This window comes from Zootoca vivipara, chromosome 6 (genome assembly GCF_963506605.1).
Source record: "Zootoca vivipara chromosome 6, rZooViv1.1, whole genome shotgun sequence".
NCBI lineage: Eukaryota > Metazoa > Chordata > Lepidosauria > Squamata > Lacertidae > Zootoca > Zootoca vivipara.
In genome coordinates, this window is record NC_083281.1 from 63,608,740 (window position 1) to 63,630,808 (window position 22,069).

General features: G+C 44.9%; 1 protein-coding gene across 2 annotated transcripts in view; it reads left to right on the top strand.

Moving 5' to 3' along the window:
- Window positions 1–2,339: 2,339 nt before the first annotated feature.
- LPCAT2 (lysophosphatidylcholine acyltransferase 2) overlaps window positions 2,340–22,069 on the top strand; it is a 34,836-nt gene continuing 15,106 nt past the window's right edge. Inside the window, exons 1-6 of one of the 2 annotated variants that reach the window (XM_060276062.1) lie at window positions 2,340–2,587; window positions 13,079–13,218; window positions 14,526–14,743; window positions 16,174–16,286; window positions 18,031–18,091; window positions 20,235–20,293. In XM_060276062.1, the coding sequence (XP_060132045.1) occupies window positions 2,390–2,587; window positions 13,079–13,218; window positions 14,526–14,743; window positions 16,174–16,286; window positions 18,031–18,091; window positions 20,235–20,293 (789 nt within the window). In that variant the 5' untranslated portion in view covers window positions 2,340–2,389. The remainder of the gene's footprint in view (window positions 2,588–13,078; window positions 13,219–14,525; window positions 14,744–16,173; window positions 16,287–18,030; window positions 18,092–20,234; window positions 20,294–22,069) is intronic. The other variant, XM_035119363.2, reaches the window with a different exon arrangement.

Genomic DNA, 22,069 nt, shown 5'->3' on the forward strand with positions numbered 1-22,069 from the left:
CACAAAGACCAAAGGGCATTGCTACATCCACACAACCACAGATCTCGTCAACCCAGGCAAGCATTATCACCGTTCACACATTCACACTGAAATTCATTCCATTTGCCAACTTTCCCCTAATGGTTCATTTCCACATTATATTTGAAGTTCCACAAAATGTGAAATCCATTTCCAAAAAACCTAATGGAATATAGCACATGTTCAGTTTTCATTTCCATGTTATTTTTTCCCAGGAAAACTCTGTTTGCAGTCACCTTAATGTGGAGAATCATGGGAGTAGAGTGACAAAATTTGGGGTGCTATACCAGCATGGAGTTCTTCCCTGATGTTTCCATGGGGGTGGGGGTGTCACGGGAGAACAGAGGCACGCACAGGGCAGTCTTGAGCAGGTCGTGCACCCTGGTGCTGAGGGGCGGAGATCGCTCCGGCGTCCCCGCCCTTGCAGGGCGCAGCATGGTTTCTGCGCGGCAAAGCCCTGGTGCACCGCACCACCGGGGGTCTACCTAGAGCTGGCCCTGGGCACGCATATGCGAAAAGTTTAGGAGAGTAGTGACATTGTCCCACGACATTTGTTGATGTGTCACATCACACCTACTGGTGTGACGGAAATGTAGCACGACATGCCGGTCTATCAAAAAGCCACAGTTCCATAACAGAACGGGTGCTGCAGTGTGAAAGGGACAATAGAACATAATCAGGAAAGTAACACAATATCCCCCACACTCTGAATACACCTGCAGTCCGGAAAGGAAAAGTTTTCCCAAAACATATGTGGTCTGGGGCATAGCATCACCTGGGGACAATCCTGATTTACAGTTCTGATGTTCTCAATATTACTCTAACCACTACAATACTTTCTGGAATCTTACATTCATAGATTGGAAAGACACAACTGCTACAGGAAAGGCTATCTTGTTTATTTCATGACAGCAACAACCTGCCCAGTTACAGATAGCCTATTATAAGATTTATTCCACACAGTTCTCACTGCAGGAGCAGAGGCACGAAATCTAGTCTCTTGCCCTAGAAAAACCTTTTGGGAAACTTGCTGGAAACCACAGAAGGGGAGAGTGCTCTTGTGCTCGAATCCTGCTTGTGGGTTTCCCTTGGGGGCATCTGACTGGCCACTGTGAGAACAAGATGCTGGACGTGATGGGCCCTTGGCCTGATCCAGGAGGCTCTTACGTTTTTTTACGCAAAGACCTCTTACTGAGTAATGTGGCCAGTCAAAGAGGTGTAATACAACTGCCACTTCTTCAGAAAAGATTTATTACTGATACACCTCCCCAGCTAAGCAGTTCCTGCTGGCCATTGCTAAGTGGATGTTTTCATATGATTAAGCTTTATTTTATTTATTTGTGTGGTTGTTGTTTTTTTAAAAAAAGCCTTCCCTTTTTTTAAAAAAAATAGCAGGTGAACGGGAAATACTGTAAACTGCTTAAATATTTCTTCTTTCTTAAGCTTCGTGTTTCCTTTTCATTCTTCCTGTTTTATTTTGCTCTTGGCTTCTCTTATTGGGAGTGTCGAGCACGGCACAGCTCTTTTGTTTATCACATAAACCCATATATGGGGTCAGAAGTGGCTAGGAGTGACTTCTCAGGAAAGAGATGTGGGGTTGTGGTTGACAGCTTAGTTCTAACATCAGGTTAGAAGAGGCAGTGAAAAAAGGTTCCAGGAGCCAGGGATGGGTTTGGCTAAAAAGGGAAATATTTTCCTTCACCATCACGATTACAACAAATGACACCTGTATAAGAGACTTTGCTATCCTGGTGCCCTAAAGATGTATTGGATTACAGCTCTCATCAGCCCCAGTCAAGGGTAGGGGAGAAATTTGGTTCGGTTTGCATTTAATGGCAGGGTTACCTAAGTTACACTTTTCAAAAATGAGAACTGAAACACAGTCATCCTTCAGTTTATGTGCAAGATTGCCTTACTCCATATAAGCTCCCCGGAGCGCTCTGATCTGCTGAACTGGCACCTGTTGCAGGTGCCACATAAAACTTATTCTGCATTTGTTATAAATTGATCTTTCAGCGCGGCAACACCTACACTTTGGAAATTATCACCTGCGAAAGTCGGCAGAGGAAGCTGCTCTTAAAAGGCAGAGGAGCAGGTTCCGGTCAATAAGTTGGTAACTGTCCCAAGCAACCGCAATTTAGAGTCCTAAGACAGGTGTTCCAGCATAGCTAACCGACCTAAAATAGCCATCGCCGGCGAGAGTCCGCCGAGGAAGCTGCTGTTAAAAGGCAGAGGAGCAGGGACAGGTGGAAACGTTGGCAAATCCCCCCTCCCCGCTCCCAGGTTGATAGATTGTGCGCAGGCGCCCTGGAGATAAGGAGGAGCGAGCGCCTTTCGCCGCATCTCCCGGTTCTCCTTTCGCCCGGCCGCGATGACTCTGTGCACAGAAGCGGCCGTGGCGGCGCTGGGAGGCGGATCTGCAGCTCAGGCGGGAGGCGGCGGCATGTCGGAGCCAGCGCTGCAACCGAGGGCGGTCTTCACCTTGCCCAGGCAGCAGTCGCTCGCCTCGCCGCTGGTGATCAACCCCTTCGTGCAAGAGACGCGCCTGGATGCAAAGGATAAATCCCTGGTACAGGGGATTGACAGCCGCTGTAAACAGACCCCGGGGGTGGGGAAGGAGGATGGCTGGGGGCAGGCGGGGTGAACGGCACGGGGGCAGCCTGCGAGCTTGCTAGGGAGGGGCTTAAAGGGGCCCTTTTCAAATGCGTCTTCAATGATGATGATGATGATAATAATAACAATAATGCGCGCGCACGACGCTGCGCTTTGCAAACATTGGCAGGCGTTTTTAAAGCAAAAAGCCATGCTGAAGATTGCAGAAATTAAATCTGTTGCAGTTATTTCTGGGTCTCCATTTGGTGCCTGCCAACAGAGAAGGGGGAGACGGTGGTTTCTGGCTAAAAAGAGTCTGCCCTTCTTATTACATAAGCAGGCGAAGAATGCGTTCTGTTAGAATTCCTCAGAGCCCCACCTGCCTGGCGCTCCCTGGTCAACTTCCTGCAAAAGAAAGAGGCAGCTTCATCCCTCAGTTGATAGCAGGATGCAAACCGTTTGCACCCTTTCTCTCTCTCTCTCTCTCATTTTTTGTATAGATCATGTGAGGGTTCTTTGGGGGGTGGAGAGGGTTTGCCCTGATCTCAGCCAGGGCCTCAGCTGATTGATCCGTGAAATGGGGATAAGGCATCATTTATAAGTGAGGCAAAGAAAATACATGAGTCTGGATAGTTCATACAAATCTTCTAGTTAGCATTGCCCCCCTTTTATGGTTCTAGTGTCTTTTAATAGTTTAACTCCACATGTGCTTAATTAGACAAAATCTATTTTCCACATGTGCTTAAAAAAACAAAATCTATTTTCCTGGCCAGCAATATGAACACGTGAACTTGACTAGAGTCAGACAGTTTCGGACTTTGATTGGTGGACAATATCTGGGGTCCTCAGTGGAGACCACTCTTCAATGCACCCTTTAGCCAAGCTGGAAATGTCAGCATTGGACCCTTCTGGTTGCAAAACCTGTGCTCTGCTTCTGTGGCCCCTTCTTATACACGATAGGCTTCTCCAGGTGGGATGCTTATTGAGCATCCTGTTTTGCTTGAATGCTGTGGTTAGGTTATAACTCACTTTATTTATTTATTTATTTATTGGGGAAGTGCTATAGATAATCCATTTTGCACACAGAAGGTTCATTCTCTGGCATCTCCAGGTAGGGGCTGGACAGGTCCCCTACCTAAAAACCTAGAGAGATGCTGCCAGTCCATGTAGACAGTACTGAGCTAGATGGAAGAATGCAGTAGAAGGAAGATTCCTATGTTCCTTCTATTTAAGGGCAAGGGTGGAGCATCTGCTCTGTAGGTAGAAAGACTCGAGTTACCGGTAAGTCCCCAATGCCTGGAATGGGAGAGACTCCTGTCTGAAGCCCTGAGAAGCCTCTGTCAGTCAGTGTAAACAATACTGAGCTAGATAAGGTAAAGGTAAAGGGACCCCTGACCATTAGGTCCAGTCGTGACTGACTCTGGGGTCGCATTATTGGCCGAGGGAGCCGGCGTATAGCTTCCAGGTCATGTGGCCAGCATGACAAAGCCGCTTCTGGTGAACCAGAGCAGCACATGGAAACACCGTTTACCTTCCCGCTGTACCTTCCTATTTATCTACTTGCATTTTGATGTGCTTTCGAACTGCTAGGTTGGCAGGAGCTGGGACCAAGCAACGGGAGCTCACCCCGTCACAGGGATTTGAACCGCCAACCTTCTGATCAGCAAGCCCTAGGCTCAGTGGTTTAACCACAGCGCCACCTGGGTCCCTACTGAGCTAGATAGACCAATGTATTTTTTGTTTTGTTTATTTATCAATTCAATGTATGTACTGTCCTTCGTCTGAAGATCACAGGGTGGTATACAACATAACAATTCAAAATGAGAGTATAAAATTAATAACCAAGAACCAAAAAACCCCACCAACAAATTCAAAAGGCCAGAGATAGTTTAAACAGCCAAAGGCCTGATTATAGAGGCCTGGTTATGTTCTGACTTGATATAAGGCAGGTTCCTATGTCCACACAGGTGTGGCAGGAAATTGTTGCCATTCTTATTTTCTATGTGCAATAAATTAATTTGCTTCCTTTTGTTTCCTTACTGCTGCTGTTAGGTAAGCCACTATTCTTTCCATTTTAAAGATGAGAAACTGAGTCCATGCTTTGATGGAGGCATGCAGGCTTCAAGCCTGTTGGATCTCCGAAAAGAAAAGAAAAGAAAGAAACCTAAGAACTACCAACAGAAAGCATACTGTTAGAATTAAAGAATGAGCCTTTGAGCATGTTCTGAGCTCCAAAATTTTGTTTTCAATGCAAGAATGTGAATTGAGCTTGCAGCCCTTTAAACACAAAATAAGATCATAGCTGGTTTGCTTTCTGCATTCCTGTGGCCTAATTTAGAAGTGGGAAAACTATTTTGCTGTTACTATTTTTAAATATTTGGAAAGTTTTGCTGATCTAAGGCAGATTGCCCACAAATCTTATCAGTGGTCACTGTCCTGTTTTCTCTGCCCCCCCCCGGACCAATGTATTGGGAACAGCATAGCTCGGTATTACCAGAATATATTGCCGATTGTCCAAAGGTAAGGGTTGCAGCTGTTTTTCCATCCACTTTTGCCTCTTGCCACACCCACTACTGGCATGCAAACTTCCCTACCCCTTCCCCCCACCCAGCCTGGAATATTCAGGGGATACAGCCTTCCAGCTGACCATATGTAGATTCCCCACCCATGAAGTAGGCAGTTCTGGGACAGATGAACAAATTGTCTGACTTGATAGAAGACAGCTTCTGGTGAACTTAACTTTATAGCTAATGGGATCAGATCTAGACATGGAATCTTCATCTCATTTCACCTTAGTGTTTCTGGAATTATACTGCATTGTGGTGGGCTTTGATCATAAATAGGAGATTTTGGCTTTATGCTGACATTCTGATACAGTATTTTTCTTACTTCTGTTTCAAGCCCAGAGTTCTCGGAGTCTGGTTCAAACTTCTGCTTTCTCACTTCTCAGCAAAATTCTCTACCCCCCCCCCCAGTAAATGTTTCCAGTATTTCCGTATTGTAATTTTCTTTTAGAGGAAGAAGAAAAAGAAGTTTTATGTGAAATGTTAACCACAAGAAAAGTGCCACTGAAGTGACATTTACCACAGATAGATGCAAGCACACATTCAACTATGGTGTGGACAAGCGCTTGTAATCAGAATGAATGTTTAATAAACAGGGAACATTCGTTCAGATTTGTTGAAAGGATGAGACTATGTTCTGCCTCCACTTGTTGGAGGCAGCCAGTAGACACTACTTATGTTAGAAGATTCAGGACAGGTAAAAGATATGACATTTTCATGCAGCACATAGTTAAAGCATGGAACTTGCTCCCACAGAGGGCAATAATGGCCACCAACCTAGATGGCTTTAAAAGATTGGACAAATAATAATAATAATAATAATAATAATAATAATAATTTATTATTTATACCCCACCCATGTGGCTGGGTTTTCCCAGCCACTCTGGGCGGCTTACAACAGAAAAATGAAATAAAATAATTAAACATTAAAAGCCTCCCTAAAGATTCATGGAGAAAAGAGCTAATGATGGCTATTAGCCATGATGGCTGTACTCTGGCTCCACAACACAACAAAGAGGTGCAAAGACTCAGTTCCAGCTGAAAAAAGCCCTGCCCATAGGCATCTGGCTGTTGTTGTTGTTGTTGTTGTTGTTTAGTCGTTTAGTCGTGTCCGACTCTTCGTGACCCCATGGACCATAGCACGCCAGGCACTCTGGCTGGCCACTGTTAAAACTGAATGCTGGACTAAATGGGCCATTGGCCTGATCCAGCAGGCTCTTCTTATCTTTTTAACATCTGATGTCATATGTAACCTTACTGCAAACTTTGGATAAGCATAATGTGTTGAATGCTCAGCAAGAGAGCCATCTGGAAGTAACCTGTGTTGTTTTTAGCATTGTAGCATAGTGGATGACAGGGACGTGGGTGGTGCTGTGGGTTAAACCACAGAGCCTAGGGCTTGCCGATCAGAAGGTCGGTGGTTCGAATCCCTGCAACGGGTGAGCTCCTGTTGCTCGGTCCCAGCTCCTGCCAACCTAGCAGTTCGAAAGCACGTCAAAGTGCAAATAGATAAATAGGTACCACTCCGGCGGGAAGGTAAACGGCATTTACATGCGCTGCTCTGGTTCGCCAGAAGCGGCTTTGTCATGCTGGCCACATGACCTGGAAGCTATACGCCGGTTCCCTCGGCCAGTAAAGCGAGATGAGCGCCGCAACCCCAGAGTCGGTCACAACTGGACCTAATGGTCAGGGGCCCCCTTTACCTTTACCTATAGTGGATGATCACAAACTCTGCATACAGGAAGTCCTGTGTTCTATTGCCAAATTCTTCAAGTGGGGTAGGGAATACCCCTGCCTAAAATTATGCAGGACACAAAGACACACACACACACACACACACACAAACACACACACGGTGTCACAGAGTCTCCACCTCTGCCTTAGTGGCTTTCTAAGGTTGTTCTCATGTTGCTAGTTTGCCATGGACCTCTGAACTACACCCTGAAGAAAGGCACCCTGCCAACATTTTCTGAGGTCATTTTAATCCAAGGAAGATGACAGGTTGATCCAGAGCATCTAAATCATGGCCATGGAATGTTTTCTGCAGCATGTCCTAACAGATCAGTGCTTTACCGCACAGTTTGATACAGGTCTACACGGAAGTAAGTGCCACTGACTTCAGTGGGACTTCACGTGTCGGGGATTCTTTAGTTGTGATTCCTGCATTGCTGGCAGTTGGACTGGATGCCCCATTGTGTCCCTTCCAGCTCTACCATTTTATGATCCTATGATCCTATGTATGTGTTGCGTTTGCAGTCTAAACTGAGTAGTGGGGGCACAGGGCATGCAAACCCCGTCAACAAAACTAGACGAGCAAAGAGGAAGCTTACAAAACTGTATGTGTTTCCTTTATGCGGCCGGAAAAGAGGGCTGACACCCAGCCAGTCTTATGAAACTCCCCCCCTCCGGACCCACGTTCCGTTTCGTTGAGAAGTGTAATGCTTCTCTTCCATCTTGTAATTTCTAAACTAAAATAAACCACTTCCCTTCCAGTCACCTCCCGTACTCCAAAAATATCGTACCTGATGACTGGGAGATAACGTCCTTCCTGCTTCCTGAAATTGCTATCTTCCAGGGCATCTGACTGTTTTTTAGATGCTCTTAATGCGTTTAAGTGATTTCAATGTATTTTTAACCAGTTTAATCCAGATTTACGGTTTCTGCAGGGTTTTTTATAAAAAAAAATCTATCCAGATTAAATGGAAATACAATATGGGGTGACAGTTTGGTGAGGATGAGGTCACAATTAGACCACACAATAAGCTGCTATGTGGAAGTACCCAGAGCATATCTGCCTTGGTGGCAAAGAGGGAGACTGCAGAGTTTTCAAACCCAGGCTATCAAACCAGAGCCTGTTCTCTGCCCTGCTTCCACCCTGCAGATCTTCTGCTTTTTTCAGCATGACCTGCAGTAGGGATGTTCTCAGTGCAAATTGCATATGCTGCAGCAGCAGGTGGCATTATGTGTTTTTTTTGGGGGGGGGAACCTATCAGCATATTTGAATGTTCAAGAAAGTATGTGGGATGGTCCCTTCAGGACTAAACCACTTCCAAAATGCAGATTGAGGGTGTTTATATTCTGAGTACTCTCCCAATATATCAGAGGTGGTGGGTCTTTTATGTGTGGACCTTGGGACTCTGCCTAAGGCAGCCTGCTGTGCCCCCTAATTGAGAGTTTTTGGCTGGCTAGGATGCGTCCTTGAATGGCGATAGTGCCTATTCCCTGCCAGGATGGAAGATGGAAAGGTGTAAACCTCTGACTTTCCTGTGGCTAGAACAAGAGCCTCTTGTACAAAATTTTAAAAGTGTCCATTGTTCTACCCACTGTTGCCTCTGGCCCCACCCACCACTGGTCTTCAGCCCCCAGAATGTTTCATGGATTGAAAAAGGTCCCCCACCTCTTCATTGCAGAATGCTAAGTTTTTCCTATGCAGAGGAAAGGTTGCCCCCCCCCCCCCCCGTTCTGTGTATGGAAATTATGTTTTTGTTCTCTCAAGCAAGTTTTTTTTTAAAAAAAAGCTCTAGCAAACATTTTTACAGAGCTTTTAAAGAAATTGCTACCTCTAAATATGGTACTGAAAATGAAGAGAATCACAGGCTTTGCAGGCTTTTGGAGCAACGAGTAATGCAAAAGTGCCTTAGAGCATTAATGAACGTTTACAAGACTTCCTCAGAATGTCAGGTTATACCTGCTCTTCGAGGAAACATGCTAGTCCTGCAGCCATATGAAAAACCGGTGATCTTTGGTGGTAAATAGGTAAATAACATTTCACCTTGAACAGTATCAGGGAGTTCTGACCTCTGTAACCAACAGCTATCACCAGCTGCAGCAACAATGGCTCCATTATTGATTTCTTTATTTTTTTTAACAGCAAAAGGAAGCCAATAGCTTCTTCCTCCATAGTTCAGCAGATTTGGCCGAAAGTTGCCTTCAGGGATCTGAAGATAGGCCACTCCATGTGATTGGAGGCTTCTTCATGCACAGGTCCTTTTTACAGGGATATACGAATCTTCTCCGTGAAGACAGTCAAGTCCTTCTTTGTGATGTGTTGAAATTGGCAGACTCTTTGGCCTGGGCAGCTTCATTAATAAATACAGTTCACATTCTGCTAGAATTGATAAGTGCCTGAATATGCCGTTTCTCCAAGCTTGAATGTGGTGAATGGCAGAAGTGATCTGTGTTTGTGGCTTCACACATGCGGCTTGCTCTGTGCCACCCATTTGCTGGGAATCACAAGTGGGGAGAAGGCTGTTGCACTTGGGTGCACGGTTTCCAGGGGCATCTGGTTGGCACTGTGAGAACAGGATGCTGGATTTGATGGGCTTCTGGCTTGACCCAGCAGAACTCTTCTTAGGTTCTTATCGTGGGTGTTGAGTCTCCTGCGTGCATGTTTTAAAGTCCCATTTTTCAGAAAGGAGGTCTTGTGGATTCCACAAACAATTTCAGTTGTCTGTTTTGTCATGGAGGCAACCTGCGGTTGCATTCGTATTGCAGTTTATTCTGTATTCCTGACGTCCCCCTGACTGTTGATTTCCACATTATAGTTCAGCTTTCATATTACATAAAAGCCACTTCAGGAAATATAGTGGAATGTAGCACACTTTTAGCGTTCAGAATAAACCCATTTGCATATAACACGGAAATGAGGGCTAAACCTGCCCTATATTCCACTATATTTCTGAAAGTGGCTTTTACTTTGTGTGAAAGCTCAAATATAATGTGGGAATTAACAGTTAGGGCAAAGTTGGGAAGACAAAGTGAGCTGCCGTGTGAATGCAGCCAGAGAATGCTGATTCTCCTCCTCAGTCAGGGAGGCCCAAGCATCATCATTCACACCCAGGGAATTGGGGGAGGGAGTCTGTGGCCATCTAAGTGCTGATGGACTCCCAAATCCTATCATCCCTGACCGTTGGCCATGCTGGCTGAGGCTGAGGGGATATGGAGCCCATCACAATCTGCTGGGCCACAGGTTCTCCACCTCTGATGTGCATGACATTTTTACATCAGACACAACCTTAGGATGCCATTGTTTTTGAACATAAGAACAGCTCTGCTGGATCAGGCCAGTGACCCATCTAGGCCAGCATCCTGTTTTCAAAGTGGCCAACCAGATGCCTGTGGGAAGCCCTCAAGAAGGGAGCAGAGCACAAGGGCACTCTCCCCTCCTGCAGTTTCCAGCAACTGGTACTCAGAAGCATTGCTGCATCTGACAGTGGAGGTGGGCATGGGCCACCCAAACTTCCCCAAAGGAACACTGATGGAATAACTCGAAAATAGGAAATGAACCTGGTGATCCAAAACTGTACGGCTAACCTTTCTTGACCTTCATGAGACAATGCTACAAATGTTTTGTACTGATAGGAAATTGTGTTTATTTTTCTGTAAGCTGACTTCAAATGAGGGGCAGCCACCCCCTTGTTTTGGCTTCATCCATTAGATCATCAGCCCCAGCCTTTTGCACCAAATATCCAAAGCTTCTCTGTGAATCTGTAAACTTGTACTGAACACCTCACAGGAAGGGAATTTTGCAACTTCCTCAGAACTTCATTCTGCTGTTCTTCCTATAAACACCAAAGACACACAGTCTTTGAAGGTGAAATGCAACTGGTTTAGCTGCAAGTTAATAATAATAATTGTTACACTTGTCAGGGATACTAATTGGCCCATTATCCTATTTGGCATAAATAAACTGCATTTACCTGCCTTGCCCCTGTGTGGGTTTGCCCCTTTGCACTCGTTTTAATTTGGAGGGAAATTTGCTACTGTCTTTCAAGTTTCTCATTCAGTGTGAGGTCGGTTTGTGTGTTCCTGAGTTAGTTAAGTAACTTTGGTGTATTGTGATCTGCTAGGCTTCTACCTACGGTAATCCTATTCTGCCTTTGTCCCTGCAGACCTAGTTGCTGGGAAATATGAGAGAAGGAAATTGGCTGGTTAGAAATAGGAAGTTTGGCAAGGGTTGTGACTTGAGACTTGCTCAGATGTTACGCTGAGCACAGGTACAAACTAGTTCTACCCGTGTACAAATGTTTGTGTGAAAGCATGCAGTGGTGGTGGTACAGTGGTTAGTGCCAGGATAGAACCTTGGAGACCAGGGTTCAAATCCCTTTTGTGACCCATGAACCAGTCATCACCTTTCAACCTAACAGGGTTGTTATGAAGATCATCAAATGGAGTTGGGGGTAGGATAACGATGTCTGCCGCTTTGAGCTCCTTGGAGGAAAAGTGAGATCAAAATGCAAGGAGAAACAGAATCGTAGAGTTGGAAGGATCCACTGGGGTCTTTCACCCAATGTGGAGCTCAAACCAATGACCCTGGGATTAAGAGTCTCATGCTCTACTAGACTGAGCTGTCCAGCCTCATGGACCACAAATCAGAGTGTCTGCCAATGAAACACCTGTGCACTTCAGAACCTCCTTTTTGGGGGGGGGGGGTTCACATCAGTTTACATGTGTCAATGCTCTTGAACCCTACTTCATTCTGTGTGTGCCATCTGTGACCATAAATCCAAGTATAGGTAAAGGGACCCCTGACCATTAGGTCCAGTCGTGACCGACTCTGGGGTTGCGGCACTCATCTCGTGTTATTGGCCGAGGGAGCCAGCGTACAGCTTCCAGGTCATGCGGCCAGCATGACAAAGCTGCTTCTGGCAAACGAGAGCAGCACACAGAAACGCCGTTTACCTTCCTGCTGTATCTATTTATCTACTTGCACTTTGTCGTACTTTTGAACTGCTAGGTTGCCAGGAGCTGGGACCGAGCAACAGGAGCTCACCCCGTCACGGGGATTCGAACCGCCAACCTTCTGATCGCCAACCCCTAGGCTCTGTGGTTTAACCCACAGCGCCACCCGCGTCCCCCCTGCCACCCAATCCAAGTATACAACAATGCATAATGCTCTGTCAGTATGTCTTCAAATATTTACATTAAATTTGCTTTGAGTTATTACTTTCTTTAAAGCAACAATCCCATTCCATGTTAGAGCCAATGCCTAGTCAAATAATGCTAATCAGGAAGTTACTTTCTGTGTATTTTGGCAATTGGTCAATGATTAGGTAACCAGCAAGTTATTTCCGGAGACATCTCTGCCTGGGACATAACCAAAAGACTAGCTGGGAATTTTAAGGGTGTAGGGAGCCTAATAGCAACCTAGGCAGAGCATCTAGTTCAGTACTGCTAACAATGGCTGGCAGCAGCTGTCCAGGATTTCAGACAGAAGTCTTTCCAAGTCTGACTCGGAGATGCCAGTGATTGAACCTGGGACCTTCCGCATGAATAGCACATGCTCTACCATTGAACTGTCCCCAGCAATCTTCTGCAATGCCTAAATAAACTTGGGACTTTTGCCTGCTACATTCCCTGTATGCCTGCACGTTACTGGGTTACTTGGCCTTTGATGACTAGACAGCCTCTATTGGAAACCACAGCATTTTGAGGTTATTGTGCTGTTTTATTGCTTTATATACATCTTAGTTGCCAAAGAGTCTTCTAAGCCATTTACAGGTAGTATAAACCCAATTACAGGGGGGGGGGGGAGATAAGCAAGCATAATTAAAATACATGATGAAACTAGGCTACCCTGTGAGAAATCAGGCCCATTTCGAGGGATCTGGGCCTCGTTCAAGTCAGGTTGAGAAGGATAATGTGAATGGCCCAGGATCATCCAGTGCCCTTCATTGCTGATTGGGGATTTAAATCCTGATCTCCCAGGTCGTAGTCTGATGGCTTAAGCCATTATACCATGCTGGCTCAGATGGGTTATCAGTGGTTTGTTACTGAGTTGGTAGATGTGATCGCTGATCACCGCTGTACTTCTGGCATGTGTCCTTTGGAAACAAACAAGTGAATTGAAAGATCACTTGTGGCCTAGCTGGCTGGTTAACTCTGTCTCTTTATATATTTTCCAGGCTTTCTTGTTCGGGCTGATTCTGGTCCCTCTCCGTGTCCTATGCATGCTCTTCATTTTGCTGGTGGCTTGGCCGTTTGCAGTCCTGGCAACTTCCTGCACCCCTGAGAAGGGGACTAAGCCACTTCTGGGATGGCAAAGGTAACACAGCTGTTGAGAACCTCTGAATAGGGAAGGCTTGCTGAATACAGCAGGACTTGTCCTTGTAACTGCTCTGCACATTATTTGCAAGGACCTCTTTGTCCTCATCCTGGAAGGAAGCAACCTCCACAATCACGAGTACAGCATCTCTTCACAGACTTCCAGGAAATAAGAGTGGTTACAGTCCTAAAAAAGCAGTCCTAAAAAAGCATTGCCTAGGGAAGTAACTCACATTGAACTGAGGATTGGGTTGTGTAGGCCAGCACATTTTGCAAGGCAACCCAGTGTTTTTACTGCCTTTGTGATGTAGAACTTAATGTGGGAGAACCATTGCTGAGAATGTCCTTGTCTTTTTGAAGCACTGGGATCTGCAAGAACCTTAACTTTGTAGCATATTCATATGGCACCATCAGATCTGCCCCTTGGCACTTAACGAGGTCTTGTGTCCTTCCCAGTTAAAAATAACAAGAAAGGCTTTTTGGGGTGCCTCTTTTGCTGGGGGGGAGTTTAATATGTTTTTTGTTTTTGAACGTGTGCAGCTGTTTTCCCTGTAGTTTTTGTGTGGGGCATGTGCATTTCTGAGTATTACCAGTTTTTCATCCAATTGTGTGTATGGGATTGCTGCCTAAGTCTATGTAAGGTGAATGATGGTAATAGTCACCAACGTAATTGTCATCATAATAAAAGAATAATAACACTGACATACCTGAGAGGGGGTTGCAACAATATTATGTCTGTTGAAAGATTTGGGACAGATAAAATAAAGGACTGTTCACACAGTGAACAGTTAAGCTATGGAGCCCACTCCCACAGGAAGCAATGATGGCCACCAACTTCAGTGGCTTTCAAAGAGGGGTAGACAAGTTCATGTATGACAAGGCTATCAGTGATGACTAGCTGTGATGGCTCTGCTCTGCCTCTGCCTTTTACTTCAGGAGTAAATGCTTCTGAATACCAGTTGCTGGAAACCACAGCAGAGCAGAGTGCTCTTGTGCTCTAGTCCTGCTAGTGGGTTTCCCAGAAGAGGCATCTAGTTGGCCACTGTGAGAACAGAATGCTGGTTTAGATGGGCCATTGGCCTGATCCAGCAACCTCTTCTAATGTTCTTAATGCAGGTTAAGCACTTCATGAATTTAAAAAATGGCATATATATTTGTTTATACGGTGCTCTCAGTATATACATAACAACACAAAGCATGTGTTGGGAGCTGCAGACCCGGGGAGCTAATTGATCTTGGTGATGAGTAATGATCCTGGTGATGAGTGAAGTAATGAGGTTCTCAATTTTCTTTTTCCTTTTTCCTTAGGAGAGTATGCTATGTCAGCCTCACGCTCTTAGGCCGTGCCTTATTTTTTGTGATGGGCTTCCGAGTCAAAGTGAAGGGGGAAGTAGCTAGTCCTGAGGAGGCACCGATCCTTACTGCAGCACCACACTCGAGCTTCTTCGACGGGATCGTCTGTGTTCTGGCAGGCTTGCCATCGACGGTGTCTAGGCAAGAGAATCTCTCTGTGCCCATTCTTGGGAGTAAGTGTTGTTACGAGGCTTGAGGGAACGTAGGCTGGTTTCCTCCAGTTTAAGTCTGGTCTTGCACACACACAGGGGGGGGGGACAAATGAGGTGGTAGAGTTCTTGGATCATAGAACAAAATCCAGGATGATGCAGCATTCTGAAAAGAGATGGAGAATCCTCTGGTCCTCCTGACATTGTTAGACTCCCAACTCCCATCAGCTGCATACAGTGTGGCCATTGGTTTTGACATGCCAACTTGTTGGTAAACTCAGGACTGCACTCCAGATTCTTTCCTTTGACATAAAGTCATGTGACATCTTCTGATTGACAGGAAGGTAGCCCTTAGCCATCTATTAAAATGGCACGAGTGGGAGCTCAGGATCTGGCCCGCCTGCCAGTGTGTGGCAGCTGTGAAATAGGTGAATTCCATGCTAGGGATCTCCAGGAAAGGAATTGAAAAATAAAACTTCAGACATCACAATGCCATTACAGTGGTACCTTGGTTCATGAGCTTAATCCGTTCTGGAAGTCCATTCTTAAACCAAAGAGTTCTTAAACCAAGGTGTGCTTTCCCATAGCAGCAGGGGACTCGGTTTACAAATGGAACACACTCAACAGGAAGCGGAACATGTTCTTTTCCAAGGCAAAGTTCATAAACCAAAACACCTACTTCTGGGTTTGCAGCATTCTTAATCCAAGTTGGTCATAAACTAAGCTGTTCTTAAACTAAGGTACCACTGTATACAAAGCTATGGTTGCAACCACATTTTGAATACTGTGTACAGTTCTGGTTGCCTCACCTCAGCAAGGAAGGATACTGTTGGAAAAGGTTCAGAAAAGAGCAGCCAAAACGATCAAGGGGATGGAGCAACTCCTCTGTGAGGAAAGCTTGTGACATCTGGGAGTTTTTAGTTTAGAGAAAATGCGAGTAAGTGGTGTCGTCATTTAAGTTTGTAAAAATATGCATGGCATGGAGGAAGTGGATAGAGGACAGTTTTTTCCTCCCTTTCTCTTAACTCTAGAACTCCAACTCTGGAGTGTTGGAGGATTCAGGACAAAGTTAAACTATGGGACTTGCTCCCAACTTGGATGGCTTTAAAAGAGGAAGATAAGGCTATCATTGGCTCCTAACTTTGATGGCTGTTCACCGCCTCCATGGTTGGAGGCAGTATGCCTCTGAATACCAGTTTCTGGGAATCACAAGTGAGGCGACTTGTGTGGCTGGTAGTCTAGAAATGTTCTTAATAAATAAACCAATTTTGACTGGTGCTTAGGCTCAAGAAATAATTCCTAGATTTTTGGGGGTGGGTGGATGGGCCTTGTAAATGCTTGTACCACCCAGCAATGATAAGAACCAACCTTCCTTCCTTCCTTCCTTCCTTCCTTCCTTCCTTCCTTCCTTCCTTCCTTCCTTCCTTCCTTCCTTCCTTTTTGCTATTAAACAGGGATCCTCAGTGCTCTCCAGCCTGTTGTAGTGTCCCGTGTCGACCCTGATTCCCGGAAGAACACAATCAAAGAAATAACCCGTCGAGCAACTTCAGGGGAGCAATGGCCCCAGGTAAGATTTTTCAGATGGTTTAGCTGCTGAAAAGCTAAACCATCTTTGTGCAAATTGCTCCTCCAGGCTCTTCATGACAAATGTTGAGAAATGAATGGTGCCAGCTCTAAGGAGTCATCTGAGATAAATGGATGATGTTGTAAGCATAAATGAGAGAGCCCTGCTGGGGTCCAGGTAAACAGTTGACCTAACCCCATCTGCATTATACATTTAAGGTAGTTTCATGTAATTGTAAACAGTAATGGCTTCTCCCAAAGAATCCTGGAAACTGTAGTTTATTGAGAGTGCTGAGGGTTGTTAGGGGACCCCCTTTTTCCTTTCTATAGGTTCAATTCCCAGAGTTCCCTGGGGGAGATGGATTGGCTGTTAAACCACTCAAAGTATTGTGCTTTGAATGATAATTCATTCAAAAATTATTCATAGATGGTACCTGATTCCCTGTACTCAAGTGCTAATAGCCCACTATGCGGGAGAGCCTAAGGAGAGTCAGGTGCCTATATTCATAAGTGGTGATCTTGTGAAAAGATACAGGAATGTTGGAAAAAAAATATAGATATATATTATGAAGTGGGACTTATCATGGATCGGATACTGGACTGGCATTATTATCTATATTTGATTAATATAGGGTGGCATTATTATCTATATTTGATTAAGAAAGTCAAAACAATGGTTCATTACAATCCATGACATGCTTGACAATAGGTAGAGATAATAAGTTTCTGGAGGCAACTTGCTGTTGGAATGGTAACAGCAAATTTGGAAAACTGCATCAATGGAAAAAACTGACACCAAAGGTGAAAGACAGGAATATTTTTTTTAAAAAAAAATGACAGAAAAGAAGTTCCAAATGATATACTATTTCCTTATTAAACATGTAGCACATGCAGACTCTTGTGGAACAACTGTGTAAGATGACACTAATAAACAAAAATAATTTTGGTTATAAGTAAAGAGGCACCAATGTTTTACAGCAAAAGATAGATTCAATCAATGCTCTTCACTATATGCTCCTTACATGTTTATGATCATGTATATTGGGTAGTCCCCCCCCCCAAGCAAATAAAGTGATTTTTAAAAAACAAAACACTGCAGGTTTGAAAGGTTCAGTCAGCCATCTTATTTCAAAATGGTGCCCCATAATATCCAGACATAGGAGGAAACCTGCTCTGCCATCTCAGGAGCCACCATGCAACATTTGGTTATGGCATCTTAAGTGGTGTCCAAATGTATAGCAAACAAACACATTCCCAAAATATGTGGCAGATACAGCATATGGAAAGTGGAATGGAACAATAGAGCCTTCTGCTCTGTTAGATCAGGGTTATGGAGGTGAAAAGCTCTGACAGTGATCCATGGTTTGAGAACTGGGGTGTTATATGGGTGTTCCTGTTTTTCTTCCATCAGATTTTGGAGGATATGTATTGCAAGAAACAGGACAGTATTCCTGGAGTGTTGCTACAGGTTCTGTTATTGTAGGGTCTTCCCCGGCCACTGTTCCAAACAGCCCTCCCCAGCATCTGGTATCTCCCATCAGCCCCAGCCATTGTGGCCAGTGATCAAGGATGATGGCCCACAGATTAAGAAAGAAAGGTTCAGAAGGATGTGTACCTCCCCCGCCCCCATTGCTGTCTGAAGGAACCATTGCCAAATGAGCCTTGAACAAGAATTGCTGGATTCGTGGGACAATTTAAATTAATGGAATATGCATGTCGTTTCCTCTTTCTTTCTTTTTTGATCCCAGGTATTGATTTTCCCAGAAGGTACATGTACAAACCGTTCATGTCTGATCACTTTTAAACAAGGTGAGGAAGGCTGTGTCAGATGCATTGTTGCTGAAAAGCTAGAGGTGTGGTGGGGGGGGAGTGTGTACCGTTTGAAAAGCAGATTGAAAGCATGAATCTTTTCAGAGGAATGGAGGCAGTGTATAACCCTCCAATGCATTGCAAAGCAATCCTCCAGGCTACAGATTCTGAATTGGACCCATGAATCAGAGTTCTGGGGCTGCAAGGTAAAGGTAAAAAGTAAAGGACCCCTGGATTAAGTCCAGTCAAAGGCGACTATGGGGTTGCAGTGCTCATCTCGCTTTTCAGGCTAAGGGAGCTGGCATTTGTCCACAGACAGCTTTCTGGGTCATGTGGCCAGCATGACTCAACTGCTACTGGTGCAATGGGACACCTTGATGAGTGCCAGAGTGCACAGAAACACCATTTACCTTTCCGTTGCAGTGATACCTATTTATCTACTTGCACCGGTGTGCTTTTGAACTGCTAGGTTGGAAGAAGCTGGGACAGAGCAACAGGAGCTCACCCCCGTTGTGCGGATTCAAACTGCCAACCTTCCGATCAGCAAGCCCAAGAGGCTCAGTGGTTTGGACAACAGCACCACCCGCTAGCTGGCCCTACTCAGAGTACACCTATTGAAATCAATGGAATTATTCCAAGTCTACTCTGAATAGGAACAGCAGTGAACACATGATCTGCCTGGATCAAATCAGGAGAGTCTGCTTTGGAATATGAGTTCAATTCCTCCTTCATCACTTACCAGGAGTGAACTTTTTATGCAAGGTAGTGATGTTCTAGTACTGAAAAAAATGTATTCTTGAGCTCAAATGTGCCCTGTTAATCCCAATTGCATATCTTTTACACCTGGCTCTGGTTGGTACGGCAGATCCTTTGGGGTTCTTGTAGAAAGCTAAATAACAGTACTGGAATGTGCCCATTTCTGGAATAGATGTAATCTGACTTGGTTTAAGGCAACGTTCTGGCTTCTGTATGTGGGGAATGTTTCTTTATATGGAGAGTTTCCCCCTTGTGGTCTGAAGCGGTACAGTCCAGAAATGAGCCTAGATCTCACCAACACAGTATACAGTACTTCCAAAAGGCAATAGACAACCAAAAGAGTTGGTGTGCTTTTCTGCCTAGGGAGGTGAAACCGATCTGCACTCGGTTGTTATAGGGCCTTTAGAACAAAACAGAAAGGGGATTTAGGTGGCAACTGTATAGCTATGTATGCTTTATCTGATGAATTTCATTCCCCCCATTGCAATCTTTAAAATAGGAATGGGGAACCTTTGGTTCCCAGATGTTGCCAATCTGCACCTCCCATCAGCCCCAGAAAACTTGGCCCAATAGCCAGAGGTGCTGGGAGTTCAGCAACATCTGGATGACCAACAGTTCCCGACTCCTACTTTAATGCCCAGGCTTCAGTTCCGCAGACTTCAGCTGCCTATTCCAGTGAACATTGAATCCCTCCACTCTTCTGCTGACAGCCACCCAGCTCCAAGGTAGTGGTGAAACTGAAACTGACCCGGGACAGGATCCCATACTATCAAATTTGCCTAGGTTGGTGGTCTTCATTCTTCAACCTGGGATGCACCTTTTAACCATGACATGGTTTAGGAGACCCAATTCATTTTAGACCACATATTTGGTGATAGCGCTTCAGTTGTGATCTACCTTAGATCAGGAAACTGGTCCAGTAGTAGATCCACCAACATGTGGATCTCAATAACAAGTTTGTTAAGGATGTGGCTCCTAACATCTGTGATTTCCTGGGATTTGGGAGTCTGGGTGAACATGGAAAGCCCTTAACTCAACATGTTAAACATTAGGAAGAACTTCCTGACAGTAAGAGCTGTTCGGCAGTGGAATTTGCTACCAAGGAGTGTGGTGGAGTCTCCATCTTTGGTGGTCTTTAAGCAGAGGCTTGACAGGCATATGTCAAGAATGCTTTGATGGTGTTTCCTGCTTGGCAGGGGGTTGGACTGGATGGCCCTTGTGGTCTCTTCCAACTCTACGATTCTATGATTCTATGTTAAACTGAATGGTTCTTGGTGGTAGTGTCCATTGATTATTATTCCTGAGTATGGTTTTTTCTCTAGGCACAGACTATAGTCCATGTAATTTCTCCCCATGGTGATTTTTCTTGCCTGGCTTGCATTTCCAGGGGCCTTTATTCCTGGCGTTCCTGTTCAACCAGTGCTGCTTCGGTATCCAAATAAATTGGTAAGTTCCCTCCCAATTATTTTATTGATAGAAAAAGTTGGGTAGGGAACCTCAGACCTGGGGGCCAAATGTGCCCCCCTGAACTCATTATCTGGCCCAAAGAAGTCTTCACAGGCCACACCCCTCATCACCCATGCTGTACATCCCTCTTGGGTGTTTTTACCCAGCTGGAATGAGTCCTTGAACTCTGATAATGCCCCTCGCTTGCCTGTATAGAGAATAGAAAAGAGCATATTAACACATTTCGCTTTGCTTTTGGTCCACCTACCCACTCCTGGCATGTAGCCCTCAGAAAGTTGCCAGAAATATGGCCCTTGGACTGAACAAAAAAGATTCCCCACCCCTTTAAGAAATCAAAAGTCTTGACTTGTTGCAATCCCTCTAGAATGATACATTTCCCTGATACAAACTATGGCCACATCTGCACTATACATACATTTAGAGTTCTGCTTTGTTCTGCTTTTAACAGTTGTGGTTTCCAAAAAAACAATAAAATAAAAAAACCAGAAAGTGTATGTAAAGAGTGCTTAGTGTTATTAGGAGACCCCTTTTCTGCTCACAGAACTACAATTCTCAGAGTGCCCCTGTGAAGAGTGATTGTTAAGCCACTCTGGAAATTACAGCTCTGTGAGGGGAATAGGGGTCTCCTAACAACTCGCCACACCCTTAACAAACTGCATTTCCCATGATTCTTTGGCAGATGGCATGATACTGCTTTAAATGTATAGTGCAGACAAGGCCCCTAAAAGCATTGTTTGCCTGAGGTGATCTGAATGTTCTGCCTGTGGTTCTGAGTCTGGGATGGCCCATTCACACATGCAGACCACCATTTGGGTGTGCGAACTATCCCAAGATAGGCTCCCTCTATGCATTCAGTCATGCTGACTAAGAAAACTCCACCTGAAATACAGCTGAGAGCACACTTCCATCCTCTCACCACAGACACCACCGTCACCAAGGGTAGGAAACTGGTTAAGGTTTCCCACCCGTGGTTTTTGCAAGTTAAACCTCTTGGCATTTCCACATCTAAGTAAATGACATTTATTTGCTCCTGTGAGGGAACATAACAGGCCTGTGTGGTCTTGCCTCATATCGTGTTAGGGTTGAGGAACCTTTTTCAGCCTGGGGGCTGTGTTCCTTCTGCAGGGTCAGAGACAAAAGTGAGCAGAGCAGTGGGTGCAAATGGGGGGTGGAACCCATTGTTCAGGCAGGCAGGCAGGCAAACAGATTTTTCAGAGTTCAAGGACACATTCCAACCCAACAGAAAGAGTCAAGGAGGGTTCAAAGCAGGGGTCAGATAGAAAGACTCAGGGGGCTGCATTTGCCTCCCTGGGCCAAAGTCTCACCACTCAAATGTTATGGTTTGGAAATTTTGGTTCTGATGCTCTATATCTTGTCTGTTAGCTCACAGTAGGGATGGGAGGATGAGCCAGATCCAGCCCTCTCAGCTTCTCATTTATCCATTCTTGAAGTAGGTTTTCTACATTTCTGCACCAATTTATGTTTTCTTTTTAAAACATTAATCCCCGTGAAAATTCTTCAAAGTGATAGTGTGAATTTCTCCGCTTGAACACACTTTTATAATGTGGTTTTGATGAATGTACACATTTCACCAGCAATTTTTCTTAACATAACACCTTTTTTGCATGTCATTTCCACCAGCACATTTTAATGCACAAATTTTCCCTCTAACACATGCATTCTTGCAAACATTGACAGGGACCGCAAAATTCAGATGAGTGCAAATTTTGAAAGATGCCTGTATTTCGGTCCTTG